This window comes from Muscardinus avellanarius, assembly GCF_963383645.1.
Source record: "Muscardinus avellanarius genome assembly, chromosome: 18".
NCBI classification, from domain to species: Eukaryota; Metazoa; Chordata; class Mammalia; order Rodentia; family Gliridae; genus Muscardinus; species Muscardinus avellanarius.
In genome coordinates, this window is record NC_137804.1 from 3751737 (window position 1) to 3775521 (window position 23785).

A 23785-nucleotide genomic window follows, 5' to 3' on the forward strand; every position below is an offset into this window, starting at 1 on the left:
GGTCTCACTGAGTTGCAAAGGGCCTTACTAAGTAGCTGAGGCTGTCCTTGAACCACGATCCTCCAGTCTCAGTCTCCCAAATGCTGAGATTACAAGCGTGCGCCCCTACGCCTGCCTTTAGTGAGATTCTTAACAACCTAGCAAGACCCTATATCACACACACACACACACACACACACACACACACACACACCACATCACTAGCTAGTTAACTAACTAAATAAATAAGAAGGGCTGGGGGCTTAGCTTGGAGGTAAACTACCCCTAGGTTCAATCCCCAGTATCTCATATACACAAAATACATAAATAAATAAAGCCAGGCCTGCCACAGGGCTCCAAGGCACTCTTTGGAGAGCTTGGAGATACAAGAGACAGAAGGCTGGGCCTCGCTGGCTTTAGAATGCTCAAGTGGGCAGTGACTGGTCTGAATCTCAGGCCTGGGAACCTTGAGGGAGAGTGGGGGCCGGCTGCTGGGGGTGGGGAGGGGGCTGCAGGGATGGGGGTCAGTGTTCTGAGTGGACCAGAGGTGAGCAGGCAGAGGAGCCAGTGTGCACCACCCCAGCTGCACTGCCTGTGGGGACCAGGGCCCTAGTAAGAAGAGGCTGGGGGTGATTCACGGCTGTCTGTGGGCAAGAGACGAGATGACCGGGGGGGTCCCCAGAAGAGAGTGCATCTTCTGGGCTGTGGACACTGCAGGGAGAACTCTCAGGAGGGGTACCCAAGAAGCCCATCCAAATGCCAGTTTAAGAGTCCTCCTGACACTCTGTCTGGCCAGGGAGGAGAAGCCACTGAGCTATTCTGTTTTTTTTGTTTTTTTTTGTACTGGGGATGGAACCCAGGGCATTCCACATCTGAGCTACACCCCCGGCCCTATTTTTCATTCTTTATTTCGAAACAGGATCTCACTGAATTGCACAGGTCCTCACTAAGTAGCTGAGGCTGTCCGTGAACCGCGATCCTCCTGTCTCAGCCTCCCAGATGCTGGGATGACAAGCGTGCCCACCACGTCCGGCTGTCGTTCTGTTCTTATGGCCCGCCTGGGACTGTTCAGAAGCAAAGTGACCAGAGGCTGCTGTTCTTTACCCAAAGGGAACAGAAAAGCTCCGAGCCTGGGATGAGCGGCCGAGGGGCGTGGTTACGGAGGCTGGGAAGCCTGGGAGGGTCTGCCTCTATCCAGGGGCCACAGGTAGCCACGAGGTCACTTCATCCAGGGGGTCATTAGCGTGGAGCTTCGCTCCCTTGGCAGCTGAGTCTGGGATGGTGAAGTGTGAGGAAGGAACTGCCGGGTGGGCTCCACGAGGCAAGAGACAGAGGGGCCACGAGATGTAACCGAGAGTGGGATTCGAACACCGAGCAGGTGGAGCCAAGGGGGCTGGACTGGCGAGGGGCCCAGGTGACCAGGACATCAGGGATGTGACTTTACGACCAGGCCTGGGGGCCAGAGCCCCGAGCTTAGTGCTAGACAACCTGGGCTTGAGAGGAGGCAGCTGGGTGTGCTGGCCGACAAAGATTCATGGGCTGGGGATGTCGCTTGTGGTAGAGCGCTGGCTTGGCGTGCACGCACAACATCCTAGGTTCAATCCTCAGTACTCCCAACAAAAATTAAGTAAATCAATAAATATTGATCCAATGCCGGGCATGGCAATGCATGTCTGTAATCCCAGTAATTGGGAAACAGGAGGATTGCAGGTTGAGGTCACCCTTAGCAACTTAGCAAATTGTTTCAAAATTAAAAAAAAAAAAAAGGAATGGAGGTGTAGCTCAGAGGTAGAATGATCTGGGTTCAATCCTCAGTACCCCTGCCCCTCCAAATCCAAGACTTTTTTGTTGTTGTTTTTGCTGTACTGGGGTTGAACTCAGGGGCATCCTATCTCTGAGCTACACCCCTCCAGCCCCATTTTTTAAAATTCTTTTTTATTTGAAACAGGGTCTTACTAAGTTGCAGAGGGCCTCACAAGTAAGTAGCCGAGGCTGGCCACGAACCTGCGATCCTCCCGTCTCAGCCTCCCAAGTACTGAGATTACAAGTATGCGTCACCATGCCCTGCTTCAAGACTTTCTACAAAGCTGTGTTTTGAATGTTGTCTACTCTTCCTGGGAGGGAGGATTTTCCGAACGGGCTGTGGTCTGCAGAGTCAGATGGGGCAGAGACAGGCAGGTGAGGCCAGGAAGGCCCCACAGCAGCCTGAGCAGGTCCTGCAGGCTGGCAGAGCGCTCTTAGGGTGTGGTGGGCTAGCAGCTGGGAGCTACACAGGACTGAGGAGGGAGGGTAGAAGAGATCAGGGAGCCAGTGCCGGCCATCACAGGCGTAAAGCAGCCCGGCCCCTGCCCTGGGAATGGCCCCTGGCCTGACACAGGCCTGCAGCCACCAAGCCCCTCGGTGCCCAGAGGGGAAGCATGGAGGGCAGGTCTGAGGTCCTCTCCTGGGCTGCACGCTGCTCTGCCTGCACCCTGCTTGTCCTGGTTCAACCCAGGCTTCCAGCCATTTCCCAAGAAAAACCATCCAGAGTCTTTCCTGGTCCTCGGAACTCTCCCTCCACTACCCCCAGCACCCCGTTTCCGGGCTCAGCCTCCCTGAACCCCTACCTCCACGGCCGTCAAGAACAGAGCGCAGACCAGGTCACAGAAGCCATTTATTGGTTCGTTTTAAAAATATGGATCTTCTTTATACACGGAGTTTAGTCAGAGGTGCTGGACAGCTCAGACAAGACCTGGTGCACCACCCTCTCTCCTTTCTCCTGCAGGTCGGTGGGCAGTTCTAGGGGGTAGCGCCCTGCTGAGCTAAGCCACGCTGAGCTAAGAAGTCAGGTCTGGCCTCAGCTGCACCGCCTGCAGCCAGCCCCGGCACCTGTCTTAAGGCTCCGGGACTGTCCATTTGTGCAAAACCACAGTCTCTTTCCGGCCAGCTGGGCCGGCAGCCCGGCCTGCCGTCCAGCCACATTCCAGCCTGGGCAATGGCAGAGAGCGCTGGGAAGGGCAGACACCTCTCCGAGCCTCCAGAGCAAAGCGCAGAGATCTACAAAAATAATATTTCCACTCGGAGAAGTGTCCGTGGGACCCTGAAACCCAAGTCCCACACTGGGGTTAGGAGAGGTCTTGGGAGATGTGGTGGGGGCTGGGGTTGCCACCAGGGGGGCTGGGGTGACAGGAAGAAACGTTAATACTTGACTCGCCGGTAGTGCCCCCCTCGGCACTGCCAGGAGCGTCGCCAACGTCTGGCCCTCCGACGGCTCGGCGAGGTAGGTTAGGAGCAGCCAGCCCAGCGCACCAGTGTGGCTGGGGTGGTCTGTGAGGTGATGTCCGGCCACAGGGTGAGCCGGGCCCCACCAGCTGACCCCGGCCCTGGCCCCTCAGGTTCTCTGCATTAAAAGATTTGCATATGCTAAATAGGATTGTCAGCAGCTGAAAGAAGTCCTGGGGTGGGGGTGGGGAATTGGACTAGTAAAGGTATTTTTCCCTGAAAAACGCCTTAAGACCCACAGGATGGCCAGGACCCTGTCCCAAGGAGGTCTTGTGTGTGGGCGCCACCAGAGAAGCTGGTTGGGGCCACGCTGCTCTCTTTTAGGGGGGTGGGGGTGCTCATGTGTTTTTTCCCATCCTGATCAGCCCAGGCTCCTTCTCTGCACAGGTCAGAGATACCTCCCTACTTCCACCCCACCGTTGTCTGCAGACAAGCTGGGGCCCAGGCAGGAACCCCCTCTCCACCCGCTCGGAGGCAGAAGGGCTGCGGGGGAGAGCCTGGGAGTTGGCCAGAGGTGCCTTCCTCCAGATGGGCCGCCACGGCTGGCTGCAGACCCACAGTGCCCAACCTCCTCTTCCCTGGGCCAGGCTCTGAGGGAGAAGCCGAGTGTGCAGGCAACCGAAAGCAAGGCGGCTCCCTCCTGTCCTTGTTCGAATGTTAATACTCTAGGAGAGAAAGGAAGGACCCTGGGGTCCCGGCCTCTCTTCTGGAAGCGTTTTGTGTTTGTAGGATTGACCCCAGTGTGGCCCTGGGGACTCTGAGGAAGATGGAAGGCCAGAATGAGCCTTACTGATAAGAACCTTATCTATGGGGGCCTGGAAGAAAGGCCTGGCTCCCTTAGGCCAGGTAGGGATGGCTGCCTGGGCGTGTGTGTGTGTGTGTGTGTGTGTGTGTGTGTGTGTGTGTGAGGGGCTTTGGCTCTCCTGACATATCTCAGTGCAAGGGCAGGGGACCCCCCGCTCTCCTGGGCAGCGAAGGCCTGTGGGAGCCTCGTGGGATCCTACTTCTGCTCGGACAGCAGAGTTCCAGCAGCTCCATAGACGCCTGTTCAGGGTTACGAAGGGGCAGCACAAATCGCCCCTGACGTCCAATGTCTATGGAAAAAAAATGTTGGTTCTTTGCTCCAGTAAAAAAATATCAAATATAATAAATTTACGAAAGCCCATTCACAGCATGTACAGTCTGTCTTCTATTTCGCCTCAGCGGCTGGCATGACGTTGCTTTTTTGAAGCCCCAGGGGGCTGCTGGACCATTCAGGCCACTGAGCGTGGGGGGCCTCCGGGGACGAGTCTCCGCAAACGGCGGGCTCCTCTGTTTCCAGCATCCACGCAGGGCCATCCAAGACTGCCTTGGGGACCCACGGGGCGGAGGCCCATGGCTCGCCTCGATGCCCAAATCCAGGAAGGCCCCAGCGGATGCTGGTTGTGTTGTATTCGGGTCTGACCACGTGGCAACAGGTTGTGTCCTGCGGGCCGGGCCAGGCTCACACTACAGACTCACGGTCCCTGTCAGGGGATGGCGGGAAGTCGGCGAGATCTTCGCTGCGGCTGTAATCAGACACCCGCACCTGGAGGTTCTCGCTGGTGGCCCTGGTGACGCTGTCGTAGGACGGTGGGAAGGACGTGGAGGAGAGGGAGGAGCTGGAGAGCGGGCCGGTGCGCTGGGAGAAGTTCTCACTCATCATGTAGGCGATGAGCCCCTCCCGCTCGGGGGCGTCCTCATCCGAGAGGCCGCTGCTGCCCGTCTGGCGGCGGAAGAGGAAGGAGGCGTGTTTCACGGAGCGGTGCAGCAGGTGCCTGCGGAAGGCCCGCTGGATCACCGTGGCCGACACCTCCTCGTGCTTGCGCCGGAGCGTGGTGGTGATGGGCTCGTAGGAGATCTTCGAGGGGTTGGCGGCCATGAACTTCTCCTCCATCTGGATCTTCAGGGCGTCCATCTCCCCGGACTCCCCCAGGACCCTCTTGGTGAAGGCAAAGAGGATGTCCATGCAGTGGATGCGGTCCCCGCTCACCATAGGCAGGTCCATGTTGATGAGGCTGATCTGGTTGGGCTTGGCAATGCGGAGTGGCTCAGACAGGGCGTCGGCAAAGTCCGACAGGGCTGAGTACTCGATGAACTGGGTGGCCTCGGGGTCGAACTTCTCCCAGATCTCGTAGAACATGTCGAAGTCGTCCTCGCTCAGGGGCTCGGTGCTCTCCTCTGTGGCCACACTGAAGTTCTCCAGGATAATGGCGATGTACATGTTGACCACGATGAGGAAGGAGATGATGATGTAGGTGGTGAAGAAGAGGATGCCCACGGCCGGGCTGCCACAGTTCCCCCGGGAGCCGTTGCCGTTGGGCAGGTGGGGGTCGCAGTACGGGGGCCCCGTGTTGAGGATGGGGCTGAGGAGGCCGTCCCAGCCGGCCGACGTGGTGATCTGGAAGAGACACAGCATGCTGTTGGCGAAGGTCTGGAAGTTGAACATGTCGTCGATGCCCGCCTCCCACTTGACGTAGGCGAAGTTGGCCATGCCGAAGATGGAGTAGATGAACATGACCAGGAAGAGCAGCAGCCCGATGTTGAAGAGCGCGGGGAGGGACATCATGAGCGCGAAGAGCAGCGTGCGGATGCCCTTGGCCCCGCGGATGAGCCTGAGGATGCGGCCGATGCGGGCCAGGCGGATGACTCGGAAGAGCGTCGGGGAGAAGAAATACTTCTGGATGATGTCCGAGAGCACGGTACCTGTGGGAGACACCGGGGACTGTAGCTGCCTCTGGGTCAGCGCTCGTCTGTGCAGCGAGGAGCCAGGGCCAGGAGGCCTTTGGAGGAGGAATGGGCCCTGGGCCTGCTGGGGATCTGCCTCCTCTCCTCTGGGAGCCGGAGCACCAGGGCCCACGTCCTCTTCAAGGTGCCTCCTCGAGCCTCTGTTCCCTATTCCTTTTTTCCCCTTGGTACTGGGGATTAAATTTATGGATATTCTACCTCTGAGCTAGACCTCCAGCCTGCTTTATTTATTTTTTATTTAGCTTTATAAAAACTTTGTTTTTTTTTTAGGCCGGGCGTGGTGGCGCACGCTTGTAATCCCCGCGCTGGGGAGGCGGAGACAGGAGGATCGCGCAGGTTCGAAGCCAGCCGCGCTGGCATAAGAGACCCTGTTTCAAAAATATAAAATAGGTCTGGGAGTGTAGCCCGGAGGTAGAAGGGCTTCCAGGAACCCCAGTACCATCAAAAAAAAAAAAAAAAAAAAAAAAAAACTTTGTTTTTACCCTTACTGGTGTATTACAGTCTCACATCATTAGGTAGTTCATAGTGATGGTGACATACATGTATCTATCCTGTTTTTTATTTATTTTTTATTATTATTATTTTTTGTTTTGGTGGTACTGGGGTTCCTGGAAGCCCTTCTATATCTGGGCTACACTCCCAGACCTATTTTTTTTATTTTTGGAAACAGGGTCTCTTAAGCCAGCGCGGCTGGCTTCGAACCTGCGCGATCCTCCTGTCTCCGCCTCCCAAGCACGGGGATGACAAGCGTGCGCTACCATGCCTGGCCTATCCTGTTTTTTAAAAATTTTAAAACAGAGTCTCAGAGCCAGGTGTGGTGGCACACACTTGTAATCCCAGCATTTGGGAGGCTGAGACGGGAGGATAGCGGTTCGAGGGCAGCCTCAGTTACTACTTAGTGAGGCCCTTTGGAACTCAGTGAGACCCTGTTTCAAAATAAAGAATAAAAGCCGGGCATGGTGGTGCATGCTTGTAATCCCAGCATTTGGGAGGCTGAGACTGGAGGATCGTGGTTTGTGGACAGCCTCAGCTACTTAGTGAGGCCCTTCACAACTCAGTGAGACCCTATTTCAAAATAAAGAATAAAAAATTGGGCAGGGGGTATAGCTCAGAGGTCAAATGCCTCTATGTTCCATCCCCAGACCCGCAAAAAAAAAAAAAAAAAAAAAAAAAGAATAAAAAAAATAGGGCTTGGGGTGTAGCTTTGAGGTAGAATGGCCCTGGGTTCCCTCCCCAGTACCGCAAAACAAAAACAAAAACAAAACAAACAAAAAACCAACAAAACACACACACACACACACACACAAACCAGTCTCAGCCGGCACGTGGTGGTGTATGCTTATAATACTAGTACTTGGGATGCCGAGACAGGAGGATTAGAGGTTCGAGGACAACCTCAGCAACCTAGCGAGACCATGTTTCAAAACCAAAAAATAAAATAGGGCTGGGGGTGTAGCTCAGAGTTGTAAAGCCCCTGAATTCAATCCCTAGTACCACAAAATAAATAAATAAATAAATAAATAAATACCAAAAATAAAAAAAACCAAACAATAAACAAGGACCCCTCCAGGCTCCCCATATAATAATGCTGTGGCTGGCTGACGAGTGTCAGTGGGGCAGCGGCAGCAGGCTGAGCACTTTAGAGCCACCATTTCATTTACTCCTTCCCGGCACCCGGGAGAGCGAGCCGATACCATCTTCCTCACTTTCCAGAAGAGGAAACTTGAGAGGTGAGGAAGCTTACTCAAGCTGCTACCTAAGTGAGAAGCTGGGATTTGACCCAGACACTCTGGCTCCGAGTGGACCTCTTAAGCACGCCTCTCTGCTATGGCCCAGGCTCCAGGGCCAGCAGGGGAAGTCCGTGCTGCACCTGCCAAAGCCTCGGAGACCATTCCTCAAGAGTTTCATCCGGCCTCTAACATCTTACATTCTCTGCATTTTCTCTCCAGCCCCACGAGGCCTGCTTCGCCCTCCCCCGCCCGGGACCTCAGGACATTTTACACCCTACATTTTATGCTTCTAATCACCTGTCCATCACGCGGCCACAGTGGTGCCTGCCTTAGCCTCTGCGTTCACTGCATTTAGGGTCACCACAGGCAGAGGATGCGTAAGGCAGAAAGTCAGAGGTCACGGTCACCACAAAGGCAGGAGTATCAATAACGCCAGGTGAAGAGTTTTGGCTCTGAGCACAAGTATCAAAAGAAATATATAAATAAACTAGATTTCACTAAAATTAAAAATTCTGGTGCTTCAAAAGATGACCAAGAAAAAAAAATGGAAAGCAGAGAGAAGATACTTGAAAGTCATTAACTGATAAGGGATTAGTATTCAGAATATATAAAGAACTCTTATATCTTAACAATAAAAAGATAAATAACTAATTTTTTTTTTTTTTTTTTGGTGGTACTGGGGTTCTTGGAAGCCCTTCTACCTCCGGGCTACACTCCCAGACCTGTTTTTTTTAATATATTTTTTGAAACAGGGTCTCTTACGCCAGCGTGGCTGGCTTCGAACCTGTGCGATCCTCTTGTCTCTGCCTCCCAAGCGCGGGGATTACAAGCGTGTGCCACCACACCCGGCCAATAACTAATTTTTTAAATGTGCAAAGGGTTTGAATAAAGGTTGCATATGTACCAAGGAAGGTATGAATGTGACGAATAAACACATGACAAGATGTTTGGCATTAGTAGTCACCAGAAAAATACAAAACAAAACCTCCATGGGACATCACTTCGTACCTACCGGGATGGCTGTAATAAAAAATTACAGACAATAATATGTGTTGGCGAGGAGGTGGGATAATGGAAATCTTCCTACACAGATGGTGAGAATGCAAAATGGCATTTTGGTAGTTGCTCAGAATGTTTAGATTAGCCGGGCGTGGTGGCGCACGCTTGTCATCCCAGCATTCGGGAGGCTGAGACAGGAGGATCGCGGTTCGTGGACAGCCTCAGCTACTTAGTGAGGTCCTCTGCAACTCAGTGAGACCCGGTTTCAAAGTAAAGAATACAAAATAGGGCAGGAGGTATAGCTCGGAGGTCTAATGCCCCTGGGTTCCATCCCCAGGCCCGCAAAAAAAAAAAAAAAAAAAAAAAAAATAGGGCTGGGGGTGGAGCTTGGAGGTAGAATGCCCCTGGGTTCAATCCCTAGTATCACACACACACACAAATGTTTGAATTAGTGGTTGGCAGGGACTGAAGAAGAGGGGAATGGGAAATGGAGAGTTGTCTTTTGGGGATGTGAAAATATTCTAAAATTAGGGAGAGAGACAGAGGGAGAAGGAGGAGGAGGAGGAGGAGAAGAAGAAGGAGAAGGAGAAGAAGAAAGGAAGAGGAGGGGGAAGGGAGCGAAATGCAGAAAGAAAGGAAGAAGGCACCAGTGTTGTGCTTGCATTAAGGAGAGGCCTGAGCTGGGGGGCCTCTACCTACCCACAATGGAGAGGATGACGACCACAAAGTCGAAGATGTTCCAGCTGTTGGTGAAGTAGTAATGGCGCAGGGCAGCCATCTTGATGATACACTCGCCCGTGAAGATGGCCACGAAGAGTAGGTTGATCTTGGCCAAGATGTTGACCTTCTCGGGGCTCTGGTCATCGGTCTCCACCATCATGGTCACCATGTTCAGGCAGATGAGGAACATGATGGTGACGTCGAAGGCCTGCTTGGTCACGATGTCGAATATGAAGCCTTGGTACTTGTTCTGAAAGGTGGTGCAGATGGGATGAGCGTCCCAGACAGGCTGGCTGGGCCCCGGGGCGGCCTCGCAGCCCAGACCACCGCCCTTCTCCTCCTGCCCCCAGTTGAGGCCAGCGCCCCACCGCACTGCCATGGTGGGCTCCGAGGAGGAGCTGCAGGAGGACCTCAGCGCTCCTCAAGGACAACTTTAAACTTCAATCCTGACTGTATCAGACCTTGGATTAATATGTTTTCTCTTTTTTAGTGTATGTGGGTATGTGGTACTGGGGAACCTAGGGACCTTCTACTACCTCTGAGCTACACCCCCAACCCAATTTGATCTTTTATTATGAAACAGGGTCTCACTAAGTTGCTGAGGCTGGCTGTGAACCTGCAAGCCTCCTGTCTCAGCCTCCTTAGTACTGGGATTACAGGTGTGTGGCACCACGCTTGACTTCTATTTTATTTTTTTTGGTGGTACTGGGGATGAAAACTAGGGGCATTCTACCTCTGAGCTACACCCCCAATCCTATTTTTTTTCTTAATTTTTTGAAACAGGGTCTCACTGAGTTACAAAGGGCCTCACTAAGTAGCTAAGGCTGTCTGCAAACCGTAATCCTCCTGTCTCAGCCTCCCAAGTATTGGGACTATAAGCGCGCGCTACCATGGCTCTATTCTTTTTTACGAAACCAATTTTAATTATTCTACTAAAGAAAATTATCCTATATTTATATGTGTCTGTAATTGCCAATCAGTCTACATTATTTTAGGGGGAAGAGATAAGATTATGAACACACACACACACACACACACACACACACACACACACACCCCTAACCTAGACCAGTGTAGGGTGAACAAGAAGAAATCAGATGAAAGTGACAACCCGGGTTTTAGAAACCTAGGCCTGCCACTTACTGCTCTGATTGAAGCCCACCACTCAAGCATGTCTTCCCTGGCCCCTGCACTTTTGGAGAATGACCTGATGGGACCATGGGAGTCAGCCTAGCAGAGAACACAGCCCCTCCTCCTGGCTCCACTTACCAAGGGACCCAGGGACTCCAGGGGCCTCCCTGGCTGCTCGAAGGGCTCAAGGGTGAGGCGGGGCTACGAAAGCCCCCTGTTCTCCCTGGGGAAACCTGTACCCCTGAATGTTGGGGGCTCATTGGAAGCAGATATGCTCCTATCCCTGTTCTTCCACGGTCTGCCATGCCCTCTTCATGGCCTCCCACTCTGTGCAGGGCGGAGACCTACACAGACATCTGTGGGTCAGACATCTAGAAGCATCTCTCAGCTGGGCTGAAAATGGTGGAGAGACCCTGATGGATGGCTGTGTGGCCAGGGGGAACCTCCCCACTCTGCTAGGGAGCCCAGCTCACCAGGGGCCGCGGGATGGGCTTCTGGGGCTTCTTGGAGCCCAGCTTCTTCATGGCATTGTAGTACTTCTTCTGCTCCTCTGTCATGAAGATGTCTTGGCCCCCTAAGTGCAGAGAGACAGGCACCAGCCTCATTTTGGGGTCCACAGAGCCACGACACGGCAAGCACAGAGGTCTCGCCTCCCTGACTAGGGTGAGATCCCAGAGTCAACCACCTTCTTACTTCCTCTCCTGGTAGAGAAAGTATGTCTACCCTGCACTGGAGAGTCTTCCCAAACCTGCTTTCCCGGGGCCCCTGTCCCTGCTTATCTTGAGAGCATGCTGGACCATGCCTTCCTACTCTTCCCGACCAGCTCAACCAGCCCTGACGCTTTCTCTGCCCACCTGGTTTGTCAGTAACCCAACTCTGATGGAGCTCCAGGGTGACCTTGAGCCTCTGAGCAACCCCTCCTTGGACCACTGACCACAGTCCCAACCTCACCCGCCTCTCCCGGGAGCCCCAGCTCTCGGGTGGACCAGGGCAGGCACAGGGCCTTTCCCCTGGGCCCCTTCTTACATTTTTTTTTCCCCTGTGGTGCTGGAGATTGAACCCAGGGCACTCTACCTCTGAGCTACACCCCAGCCCAATTTTTTTTATTCTTTATTTTGAAACAGGGTGTAAGTTGTGGAGGACCTCACTGACTAGCTGAGGCCGGCGATCCTCCTGTCTCAGCCTCCCAAGTACTGGGGTTACAGGCGCGTACCACGCTTGGCTCCTTCTTAGATTCTTAGGGGCCAGGGCATGTTACATCCTTGGACATAGCCCCTCCCTACATGATTCGAGCAGGGGCAAGAAGAGGACCGTCTCCCACCGGGAGCGTGAGATGGGCCCGGGAGCCAGAAGGGCTCCCGGTGCCCTGGCTGCCGCCCCGCCCAGCCCAAGGGGAGCCCGAGCTCTACGTATCTTTTTCTTCTGTTGGTTGAAGTTGTCGATGATGACACCAATGAACAGGTTCAGGGTGAAGAAGGAGCCGAAGATGATGAAGACGACGAAGTAGACGTACATGTACAGGTTGTATTCCCACTGCGGCTGCTCCTCATACTGCAGGAGAGGCAAGGGGAACTCAGCCGGGCTGCCCCCAGCAGGAACAGGCAGAGGGCGCGGCGGAGCACATGCGCCTGGTGCATGCTGTGGGCCGGGGTGTGGCCAGGGGAGGCTCCCACACGGGTGTGCGTGGCTGTGAGTACAGAGCGGGATATCCCGGAGGTAGGCGGGATGGAGGGGAGAGGGGCGGACGGCGGCAGGCCTGCTGGGCTCGGGGCTGGCGCCATGTCAGGGTGTGGCTTCAGCCCGAGTCCCTGGGGTAAGGGGTGTGTGTGTGTGTGTGTGTGTGTGTGTGTACGCACACACACGTGCATGTGGTACTGGGGATTTAACCCAGGGGCATTCTACCTCCGAGCTACACCCCCAGCCTTATTTTACTTTTATTTTGAAACAGGGTCTAGCCAGGTTTCTGAAGGTCTCACTACTTGCTAAGGCTGTCCTCCAACCTGCAATCCTTCTGTCTCGGCCTCCCAAGTCCTGGGATTACAGGCGTGCACCACCACACCTGGCTTTCTGGGGTAGAATTCGAGAGCGCGCCAGAGTGTTCAATTCGAAACATATTTGAGAATTGGGGATCTCTGGAGAGATCAGGCAACCTTGCCCCAGGACTAGGCCTGGGCATTCCAGGGGCGCTGGACCCCGCTTTGACACACTGCATCTTGCCCTTGCAGGCTGGGCTTCTAGATGTGGGCAGATTCCCTGGTAGCCAAGCAGCAGGGAACCTCAGCGTTCATCTGGTGGGAGAGGTCAGTGCAGCAACCTACCCCTCGGGAGTCCACAGCCGCATACATGATGTCCATCCAGCCTTTAAATGTTGCCTGGAAGGAGAAGAGAAGGTTAAGAAAATCATTTAACTCTACCTCTTGCTTGAGTTATGTACAGTCCCTGTGTAGACAGAGGAGCCAGGAAAGAGCCTCTGATAAAGGCCATCAGGATCTACCCACCATGCAGCAATGGGTGGGCCGCCCAGGGCTGGGTGTGGCGGGGGAACAGATGAAGAGATACCCCAAGAGGGCCATGCAGTAAGAAATAACTTCTTTTTTCGTGTGTGTGTGTGTGTGTGTGTGTGTGTGTGTGTGTGTGTTACTGGGGGATTGAACCCAGGAGCATTCTACCTCTGAGCTGCACTCCCAGTCCTATTTTATTTATTATTCTCAACTAAGTTACTGTGAGCCTCACTAAGTCATTGCTGAGGACCTCACAAGTTGTTGAAGCTGGCTTTGAACTTATAATCCACCAGGACAATAGTCTGGTGAGGCCTGATAGAAGTCTGTCCCCAGAGCCACAAACAGATTCTAACACAACACCGAGTCCTGTCGGGGGTAAAAAGGGTGGAGAAGGGGGGCTTGGATCCTCTCTAGTAGCTTCAGGTTGACCCCAGGGTTGACCTGGTGCCCCTGTCATGCACCGTAGAGAAACACGTGGCTTTTGCTCCACGGATTTCAAAGAAAGCCCCTGAAGAATGTCATGCCAACCCTGCCTTCTACTCAAGGGGGTCCTTTTGCCAGTGGTGTGTTGGAGTGGCTAATAACTGGGTTTCAAGGAGGAAGAAGAAAACTCTTTCATTGTTGTGTTTGCCAATTTCTCTGATGTAAATATTCTCGCTGCTGGGCGTGGTGGCACACAGGTCATCCCAGTAAGTGGGAGACTAGGACAGGAGGATTGCAGGTTTGAGGACAGCCTCAGCAACTTAGCAAGACTCTCTCAGCAGCCTAGAAAGACCCTGTCTCCAAAAAAAAAAAAAAGAAAAAAAAAAAAAAGGGCTGGGGTTGGAGCTTGGAGTTTAATCCTGGGTTTAATCCTGAGTGCCACAAAAATAAGTAAGTAAATAAATAAATATTATCATGGCTAGCTTCAAGTTACCAATGTGGTCTTACTGAACAGAGTTGGGAAGAGATGTCCAGCTCAGTGTTACAGTATTTCTCCAGTGCGATGCAGTAGATGGGAATACTCGTATAAGCACAGATGATAATCAAAAGTAATGCTGAGATCTGAGTATTTATTACCTTTGTCTTAACATCATTTAGTTAATTATATGCTTATAAAATTTAAATTTTTATAATGGCTGTGCTTAACCAACCAGCTTGCAAAAGTTTTGCAAATCTAGCAATCAGTTCTTATGAGCCAGCAGAGGCCAGCCTCAGCATCCCACACCAAGAAAGTAAAGAGCGGGAGCAACAGGGCGGGACCCTGGCATGGCTCCCCCAGGCCAGGCTACCATGAACATTCAGAAAGAGCCCAAAGGTCAGGTGTGGTGGTGCACTCCTCTAACCCCAGTGCCTGGAAGGCTGGTGAGGTAGGAGTATCACAGGTTTGAGGTCACCCTCAGCAACTCAGTGAGACCCTGTTTCAAAATAAAAAAATAAAAAGGGCTGGGAGCATAGCTTGGAGGTAGAAAGTTCCCTGGGCTGCCGGGCATGGTGTAATCCCTATGCCTGACACAGGAGGATCGCGCAGGTTTGAAGCCAGCCTTGCTGGCTTAAGAGACCCTGTTTCCAAACAAAAAGTATAAAATAGGTCTGGGAGTGTAGCCTGGAGGTAGAAGGGCTTCCAGGAACCCCAGTACCAACAACAACACACACACCCCCCAAAAAAAAAAGAAAGAGAAAGAGAGAGAAAGAGAGAGGAGAGAGAAGAGAGAGAGGAGAGAGAAGAGAGAATTGAAAGAGAGAAAAAGAGAGAGAGAGAGAGAGACAGAGACACACTTGGTAGTTAGACCTATTGCCCAGTAGACCCTGCTGTGTCCTTGAAAAACCTACTCTTGTTGTTTGAGTTGCCTTTCAAAGGCACAAGCTCCACTATGCAAACTTATTGTGTCTAAGAGTTCCCATGAAGCAGGCAGGTGCTATAGTGTGGGTCTCTAACGCTGCCAAAGGCCCAGGTGTTAAAGGCTTGGTCTCCAGTACGATGCACTGTTGGGAGGTGGTGGAGCCTTTAAGAGGCGGAGCCTGGCGGGAGGACTTTAGGTCATTGGGGGCGTGTCAAAGGGGGGTTTCCTTCTGAAGTTCTGGCACTCACAGGGAGTCACACTGACACACAGCCGTCTGGATTTAGCTCTGATCTTGTTCTCCATGAGACACTGCAGGGGGGTCTTCCTGGGTGCTACTGGGATGTAAGGGATGGATGGAGGGGTGCATGAAGGCATAAAGTTTTCAGGGGAGGCTCTGCTGTGTTTTCCTCTGCTTTAGAGATTACAGACGAGTCTGGGCTGATGACTGTAGTACAAGAAGCCCCAGCTTCCTGCGTCATGGCTCTGTCTACATGTCTGTTGTCAAAGCTGTGTGTGTGTGTGTGGGGTCAACTTTATGGGATGTGCTCTAATCACGGAGGCAACTCTATTCAAAAACTAAATGGAAACTATAAGGCCTCTGTACTTCAGCAGCACACAACTTGCATGTCAAGGCAGAAGGAGACGTTTACTTTTTTTTTTCTTTTGGTGGTACTGGGGATGGAACCCTTCTACCTCCGGGGTACACTCCCAGACCTATTATATATTTTATTTGGAAACAGAGTCTCTTAAGCCAGTGAGGCTGGCTTTGAACCTGCGCGATCCTCCTGTCTCCGCCTCCCAACCGCGGGGATTACAAGTGTGTGCCACCACGCCCGGCTGGAAACGCTTACTTTTAAATAGCATTAAGAGTCGCCACTGCACTTTATAGCAGAGGTGGCCAGGGTCGTAGATCTACTAATAGTGCAGTCCCTGGGAAGCCTGTGGTCTCTCAGTTTTAACGTGTGCCTTCACGCTGCCCGACAGATGGCCTGGAGAGGTCAACCTGATGACCTGGCTCTGCCACGGTACCAACCTGATCCCCACACACTGCATCTGGAACTGAACTGCCTCTGCTCCAGAACTGGAAATCTGGGGACCAGCCAAGGAGCCAAGCCAGGTCCCTGGACCATCCTTAGCCTCTCTGGACCCCCAAGACTCTATGGCAAGGCTGCAGTGTGGGCCCCAGTGCCCCCTCCGCCCATACCAGGCCTGAAGGTGTGTGTTGTTGGACAGCCAGAGGGGAGGACGTTCCTTCGCTCCGGGACTTACCACCTGCAGGAGGGCCAGGTACCCGGCCCCCACGTTGTCAAAGTTGACCTTCACCTTGGTCCAGTACAATTCACCAGTCACGTTGAAGGTCTCACATTCACTCTTGTTGTTCACGATGGTGTAGTTCAAAGGCAGGTCGCCCTCCGTTTGGTTGATGCACCTCCCAAACTTGCCCGCGAAGAGGTTCACGCCCATGATGCTGAAGATGAGCCAGAAGATGAGGCAGACGAGGAGGACGTTCATGATGGACGGGATGGCACCCACCAGGGCATTGACCACCACCTCAAGTGGACAGAGGAGGCTCAGTTCATGGGGGTGCCCAGAGCATAGGCCTTTTCAAGGCCCCCCACAGACTGAGCTGCCTGGCTACAGGTGGCTGTGGGTGGGGTGTGGATCCTACGGTCATGGGGGAAGCCAGCTCCAGGGCTGGAAGCCCATGGGAAGCGTGGGAGCGAGAGAGAGCCGTGCCTTCTCCATTTCACCCTAAAGCCAGGTGCAACTTGGGGACACACGTCTTTCTCTTCTTGGTCCTGCCTGGCTTGGTCTGTGACCTTCGTAAGTTGACTTTCTAAAAGTAGGGTCTCTACTTTTAGTAGATAGGAAAGAACCTCAAAAAACACATGTCCCCAGCCGGGCATGGTGGCACACGCTTGTAATCCCAGCATTTGGGAGGCTGAGACCGGAGGATCGTGGTTCGCGGACAGCCTCAGCTACTTAGTGAGGCTCTCTACAATTCAATGAGCCCCTGTTTCAAAATAAAGAATTAAAGATAGGGCAGGGGTGTAGCTCGGAAATGCCCCTGGGTTCCATCCCCAGACCCGCAAAACTAACTAACTAACTAACTAACTAACATGTCCCCAAGACTCTGGGCCTTTTATCAATTCCACTGGTCCTTACATCTTCTGAGCTAAATTTTTGGACCGTCTCAGAGTTGTTACCACGGGAATGGGTGGGAATCCAGAGGACCCCATGTGGTAGGTCTGGAGGGTGCTATGGCAGTTTTCCATCTCTCTTATAGGACCAGAGCTGGAAGGCAGGTAACGTCCCTGCATCTCTCCCTCCCCAGTGAGGACAGTCTGATCCGGGGGACCTGCGGCCTTGGGGCACTCCCTGGTTCAGGCCTTTGGGGTCCTGCACCCTACTCAAGACCACACAGACCAAGGTGTAGCTGGCGTGGACTCTGTGTTGGGGCCAGAGTCCAGGATGGGCAGTGCTGTTCCCCAGCAGGCATGGTGAGTCCTGAACAGGGTGAGGACCCGCTCTCCAGGGCACTGTGCTTCCTGGGGAGGAGGGAGAAGCCGCAGGAATCAGCTGGATCAGTGCCGGTGGCCACATCAGAGGCATTCCTGGCTCCTGCCATCTCCCCATGTCCCTACGGCATCAAATGTCCCTGCTCCCAAAGAGACATTGAATTCTGGTCCAATTATTCACTTGTGGATAGATTCCCACCAGGAATCAGCAATGTATTTTCCTACACATCGGGGGTGTGGGCAAGGTTCAATCCATCAACCAAATGATCAGGAATGCCCAGTCTGTGAAAAGATAGATGATTTCTCTCTAATTGGTATTTATTTATTTATTTATTTATTTATTTATTTATTTATTTATTTATTTATTTTGGTGGCACTGGGGATCGAACCTAGGGGCATTCTACCTCCGGGCTACACCCCCAGCCCTATTTTGTTTTGTTTTTATTTTGAGACAGGGCCTCGCTCAGTTGACGAGTCTCATTATTCGCTGATTTGCCGAGGCTGTCCTCAAACCTGTGATCCTCCTGCCTCACCCTCTGAGTACTGGGATTGCAGGTGTGTGCCACCACGCCTGGCTCAGATGTAACTTCTGAAGCCATGCAGAACTGTGTATGTTTTGTTAAAAATGGCATCCACACAAACCCATACGAGTTTGTTTTCTTGCTATACATCATGGCTCATGTTCTTCTGGGCGGCTTTTAAATTGAAATTTAAACATTTAAATACGCCCACATTCTTTGGTGACATATAGTGAAGTAGCTTACTCAGCCCGTGGTCCCTTCGCTCTGCAGACTGGGGCCTGGCGATGAGGATATGGCTGGCCCATGCCGCCTTCCCTGGCCGTCTACCATAACCCCTGCCCCTCGCAGACAGAGGATCACCCAGCACAGAGATGGGCCACAGCGGAACAGAGGACGTGGAGTCCTGGGTGTTGGTGGCTTGGGTGTCATTGAGACTCCCTATCCAGTGCTCTCCTGGCCCTCACTGGAGTCCTTAAGGCTGGAGGCACGAGTCCTGGGGATGGGCTTTCACAGCTCTCTACCCTCTAGGTACCCCCAAACTCAGCTACACCCCTCCTGGAGATTCTGGACCATGTCCCTACCAAGTCACAGAGGCCATACGGCCAGCTCGAGTCTGGCCCCCCGCCCTACTCCCTGTCAGCAAGCTGAGCCCAGGATCCCTCCACGTGGCCACGTCCCACTGCTGGGCGAAGGCAGCAGATCCTCTTACCCTCATACCCTCGAATCGTGACAAGGCCCTCAGGGGCCGCAGCGCTCGCAGCGTCCGCAGTGACTTGATGGGGCCCATCTCCGCGAAGCCCAGGGTGTTGGCCACCAGGCTGATTAGTGAGACCTGAGGAGGAGAGCGGAGGCTGGTGGGTGGCGTGGTGGTGGGGGTCCTGGCCCAGAACAGACAGATGCCTGGGGCCAGCACCCACTGGCCTTCCCGCTTCCAGTCTTCATGATTCCTGGGCTGCTTGGTCTTCACAGGCCTGCTGTGCTCCAAGCCAGGCTTCCTGGGAGAGCTTAAGAGCTGCCTGGCTTTCTACCCTTCCAAGGCCAGCCTTATACTTTTTTTTTTTTTTTTTTTTTTTTTTTTTTGGTGCTGGGGATGGAACCCAGGGGCATTCCACCTCCGAGCTACACCCCCAGCCCTATTTTTTATTCTTGATTTTGAAACCGGGTCTCACTGAGTTGCAGAGGACCTCACTAAGTAGCCGAGGCTGTCCGCGAACTGTGATCCTCCAGTCTCAGCCTCTCCAATGCTGGGATTACAAGCGTGCACCACCACGCCCGGCAGCCTTGTACTTTGCATGCACGCTTCGTGGCTGCCCCGCTACGATATAGGGACACATTGTCCTGATTCCCACCGGGGAGAAAACCGGTTTCTAAGGCCACCTTGGTGGAATGGCAGAGCAAAGGGCACCAAGCCCAGGCTGCAAGTCTCCATGTGCCTGACATTTGGGCCTGTCTCTTCCTCCCTACCAGAAAGGCTCTTTGGGGGGAAGAAAGGGCAGACCTGGGTGGAGCATGAGCAAATATGCAGCCTGGACATCTCCTCCAAGCCAGACCTGGCAAACCTCCTCCATCTTTGGGGGAGGCCAGCACAGGTGGAGACCGTAGCAATGGAAGCTACCCAGTTCCCTCTGCCCACGGGCCGTTCCCACCACATGGGTTTTGCCCCCTGAAAGCCCGTGGCCAGTGATCGCAGGCTGGACGGGGCTCTTGATGACCTCTCCTGCAGTCACTGGTAACTCCACCCCAGCCCTCAGGGTGGCTTGGTGGGGAGAGGCTCTGGACAGGGCCCAAGTGCCAAAGCCTCCTCTTAGGCTTGGAGAGGACCCCAGGATGAACGGCCTGCAGGTCCCTGCTCCTGGAGGGGCAGACAGGATCCTTTAGGAAGCCCCCTTCCCGGGGCGGAGCCTGCAGAACACCAAGTCCACCCAGCACCAGGTCCTACAGCTGTCCACTGCAGGATCAGCTGCCCAATGACCCTTGGCATCACGGTGCTTTCTAAAGCTCGCCCTGCCCCCCACGTCTCCCCATCCCCTTCGATGCAACCCCATCCTTCCAGCTGCTCGGGCTGCAAGCCGTGGCGACATCTCTGCCTCTTCTCTGTGTCTGACACCCTGTGTCTGACCCATCAGGATTTCCTGTTGGCTCTGCCTTCAGAATGCTTCAGGCGTCTAAACATGTCTTGCCCTATTGAGTACCGCCCTCCTGACCTGGCCACATCCTCTCTCCCTGGGCTCCTGCCAGGGCCTCCTGATGGACTCTCCTCCCAGCCCCCACCTGTGCCCTGCCCTAGGGCAGCCTGATCCCATAAGGACCAAAGCCAGTGCAGGCCACTCTCTGTCCCAAGCCCTTCGATGCCTCCCGATTCCCTTACAAATAAAAGCCCAGGGTTTTTTTTTTCCCCCCCTTTGGAATTAATGGGGATGAACCCAGGGGCATTCTACCTCCAAGCTACACCCCCGGCCCTATTTTTTATTCTTTATTTTGAAACAGGGTCTCACTGAGTTGCAAAGGGCCTCACTAAGTAGCTGAGGCTGGCCGCGAACCACGATCCTCCTGTCTCAGCCTCCCTGAATGCTGGGATGACAAGCGTGCCCACCGTGCCCGGCTTCCCAGGTGTTTTAAGGCTGTACTCTCCCGTCCCCGTTCCCCTATGTCCGGTCTTCTCTCTGCTCCAGCCCCTCCAGCTGCCTCCAAGTTCAAGTTTGCCAGGAAGGGTCCAGCCACAGGGCCTTTGTGGGGCTACTCCAACCTCCCCTCGGAACCTCCCTCTGGACATCTGCCCGGCTAACCTCAACTTCTTTCCGATCTGCCCGTGTCTCCTCGGTGGCCCCACTCAGCCCAGTGCATTCAAAGCTGCGCCCTGCACCTTCCCTCCGCCCCGCACCCAGGGTCCTGGCTCTCCCAAGCCCCCTCCCTTCCTTCGCGTCTTCCCTCCATGGATGCTGCAGACCACCCTCGGACACACAGAACCGACTTATATTTTTTTTATTGCTAGCTGCCACCTTCCTCTGTATGGGCAGGACCCTGTTCTGCTTCCTCGCACCCACTATGTGTAGTACTTGTACACAGTATGTGCTTCACAGGAGTTATTGGGGGAAAAAAGCATGACTTTATCCTGGGAGCATCCTTCTCCACACGCTGAGGCCTGAGACCACCTTTCCCGTGTTGAGAGAGGTGGATTCTAGCACCCACTTCCGTGGCCAGGCTGTGGGCGGAGCCCCTCCTGGGGGCTCGGTCCAGAAGTACCCTGGGCTCCCTCCCCTTTCCTAAGCTCCCCGCCAGGTGGCAGGTGGCTGGGGGTGAGCTTCCCCAGAAGTCTCTGCAGACCCCTTCAGCGGGCCTGGGAGGCTCCTTAGCAGGCCCACTGTCCCAAGAAGCTGGCCAGGGAGTCTCTGGGCTGAGCTGCCAGGGCCTCTGATGATGGCCCCAGAGTCCACTCCGGTATCTGGTGGGCTCTGAGGACCGTCCAAGCAGCCCAAGGACAGGCTGTTCAGGATGTCTCGACCGTAGTTCCTGTTCCTGACCCCTCAGCACACTTCAACCTAGCATTGGAATCCTCTTGGCCCAAATTGGGGGCCAAGGTCCTGGATCTCATCTGTGTATATTCTCCAGCCCACGGAGCCCCCCGCCCAATGCCCAGGCCTCCCACAGTTTGACCTCCTTGGGGCTGAGCCCCTCCCTCTGGCCTCTGAGTAGGGCTTGGGGACTGAACCAAGGCCTGAGACTCTTCTGTAACCACAAAAGATGGCCTGAAATCAGTGTCAAGCCCAGGGGCCTCTGGCGAACCAGAACTTTCTGGAAAGTTCTTTGTGGTCTACAGACCCTGACCCCCACACTGGGCCCTCTGCTCTCAGTGAGAGGGGTACAGGGCTGCTCCCCTCCCCCTGCTCAGGGCCCCTGTTGGATGCTGTGCTCATTCTGTTTGGAACCCAGCAGTGTCCCGGTTCCCGGGGAGCTCTGGGCCAGGGGCTTCCAACTCCATCTGCCAACTGGGTGTCCAGAGACATGCCCAGGCCCTCGCTGGATGCCTACTGGGCAGGTAAGCTATCACAGCTGCCCGAGGGTACACACAACCACTGAAGCCTGTTCATGCCTTCTTCCCCCTTGCAAGTGATCGCAACGCCATCTCAGCCTCCCTGAGGGGCCTTCTACCTGAGCCTGCCCTGAACCCTCCCAGCCTCCACCCCTGCACTGGCCCGAGACACCCCATCCATGTGGGGAGGGCTACAGTAGGGTGTGTCTCCCTCCTTTGGTAACCCTGAGATGGAGAAAGCTTCCCCGCAACTGCTCTTGGACCGTGTTCCCCAGAAAGCAGGCCGTAGGTCTCACTCTGCTCCTGTTTCAGGGACGAGGTTCTGAGGGCAGGACCCTGGTCTCCGGTGTCTCTCCCCTGCCAGGGCCCGGCTCCCTGAGACTCATGGGCCCCTTCCCCTGCACTGCAGATCGCAGCCCGGCCCTCAGCCCCCTCCCCCAGGCGTCCCCCTCCCCCGGGGGCACACTCACATCCACGATGAGGAAGTCGAGCCAGCACCAGGCGTTGGTGAAGTACTTCTTGAAGCCGTAGGCCACCCACTTGAGCAGCATCTCTAGCACAAACACGTAGGTGAACATCTTGTCGGCGTACTCGAGCAGAACCTTGATGGTCTTCCGCTCCTCTAGGTAGATGTCCTCAAAGGCCTGCAGGCAAGGAGGGCATGGGCAGGGCGCGCTGACCGCGGGGCTCCGCCCTGCAGGAAGCCTGATGCTAACAGTAGCTGCTCCCCCCAGGAGAGCGGGGGGCCCAGGTGAGAGGCCTGGCGGACAGACGGCTCCCTGCTAGTGTGGGGCTGGGTCCCCTCGAAGGAGCGGTGTGCGGGGCAGGAGACGTCCTGCGTGGTGGGTGGGAAGTCAAGGCAGTGTGCATGGTGGGGACACCTCCTCCTTCACACCAAAGAGCTGGTGCGAGTCCGGGCTAGCCCATCCTTAGGGTTAACCTGAGACGCGCTCAGCTCCTGTTCGACTACAGAGAGAGGCTGTGCAGGTTCACGGGGCTTTCTGCAGAACACAGTGTAAAACTGGTCCTGCTTTCACCACATTTTTATTTATTTTTGGTGATCCTGGGGATGAAGCCAGGGGCATTCTACTTTTGAGCTACACCCCCCCGTCCTATCTTTGTTCTTTATTTTGAAACAGGGTCTCACTCAGTTGCACATGGCATCGCTAAGTAGCTGAGGCTGTCTGCGAACCCTGATCCTCCTGTCTCAGCCTCCCTAGTACTGGGATTACAAGTGTGTGCCACCACGCCCGGCTTGTTTTCACTACATTTTGTTTTTGTCCTGTTTACTTTATACAACTACCAAATTTTCACAGGAAATAATGTTGGCCACTGACTATAAAGTTTCCCTTTAAAATATTTGGAAACAGGGTTTCACTAAGTTGCTGAGAGCTTCACTGATAAATAAACTTAAATCCTGCCAGAATTGATCTGAACCAGAATTTTGAACAAAAGATCATAAACGTGGTCTTGGAAGTTTAGGAAATGCAGAACTAGATGGAATTAACACCTCTGACATGCCTCAGAATCCAGGAGAAAGCCGGAGGTGGTAAGCCTTTCCCACGTCCCGGTTCCACTTCCTGAGCCAGCAGGGAAGCGTGCGGCTCCGCTGGCCCTTTTTACCTTCAGCCTTCCTGCCTGCTTCCGCTCTTCCCCAGACACTTCTCCATCCAGAGTGTGCTCTGGGGTTCCCTGTCCAGGCAACTGAACACGTCACTGAAGGCCCCTGGGAGCAGCCTCCTCCTGTTATCCCTGAGTCTCCCTGTCCGACTTGGGGCCTCTGTGAGCCACGGTGATCCGGGGAT

At 54.2% G+C, this 23785-nt stretch overlaps 1 protein-coding gene across 5 annotated transcripts in view; it reads right to left on the reverse strand.

Moving 5' to 3' along the window:
- Nucleotides 1-4723: 4723 nt before the first annotated feature.
- SCN5A (sodium voltage-gated channel alpha subunit 5) overlaps nt 4724-23785 on the reverse strand; it is a gene marked incomplete at both ends in the record, with an annotated part of 75252 nt that continues 56190 nt past the window's right edge. For 3 of the 5 annotated variants that reach the window (XM_080714854.1, XM_080714858.1, XM_080714855.1), the window contains 8 exons: nt 4724-5964; nt 9435-9705; nt 11060-11160; nt 11996-12137; nt 12905-12958; nt 16180-16461; nt 18660-18782; nt 22451-22624. In XM_080714854.1, coding sequence (XP_080570980.1) covers nt 4724-5964; nt 9435-9705; nt 11060-11160; nt 11996-12137; nt 12905-12958; nt 16180-16461; nt 18660-18782; nt 22451-22624 — 2388 coding nt within the window. The remainder of the gene's footprint in view (nt 5965-9434; nt 9706-11059; nt 11161-11995; nt 12138-12904; nt 12959-16179; nt 16462-18659; nt 18783-22450; nt 22625-23785) is intronic. The other 2 variants (XM_080714857.1, XM_080714856.1) reach the window with 2 other exon arrangements.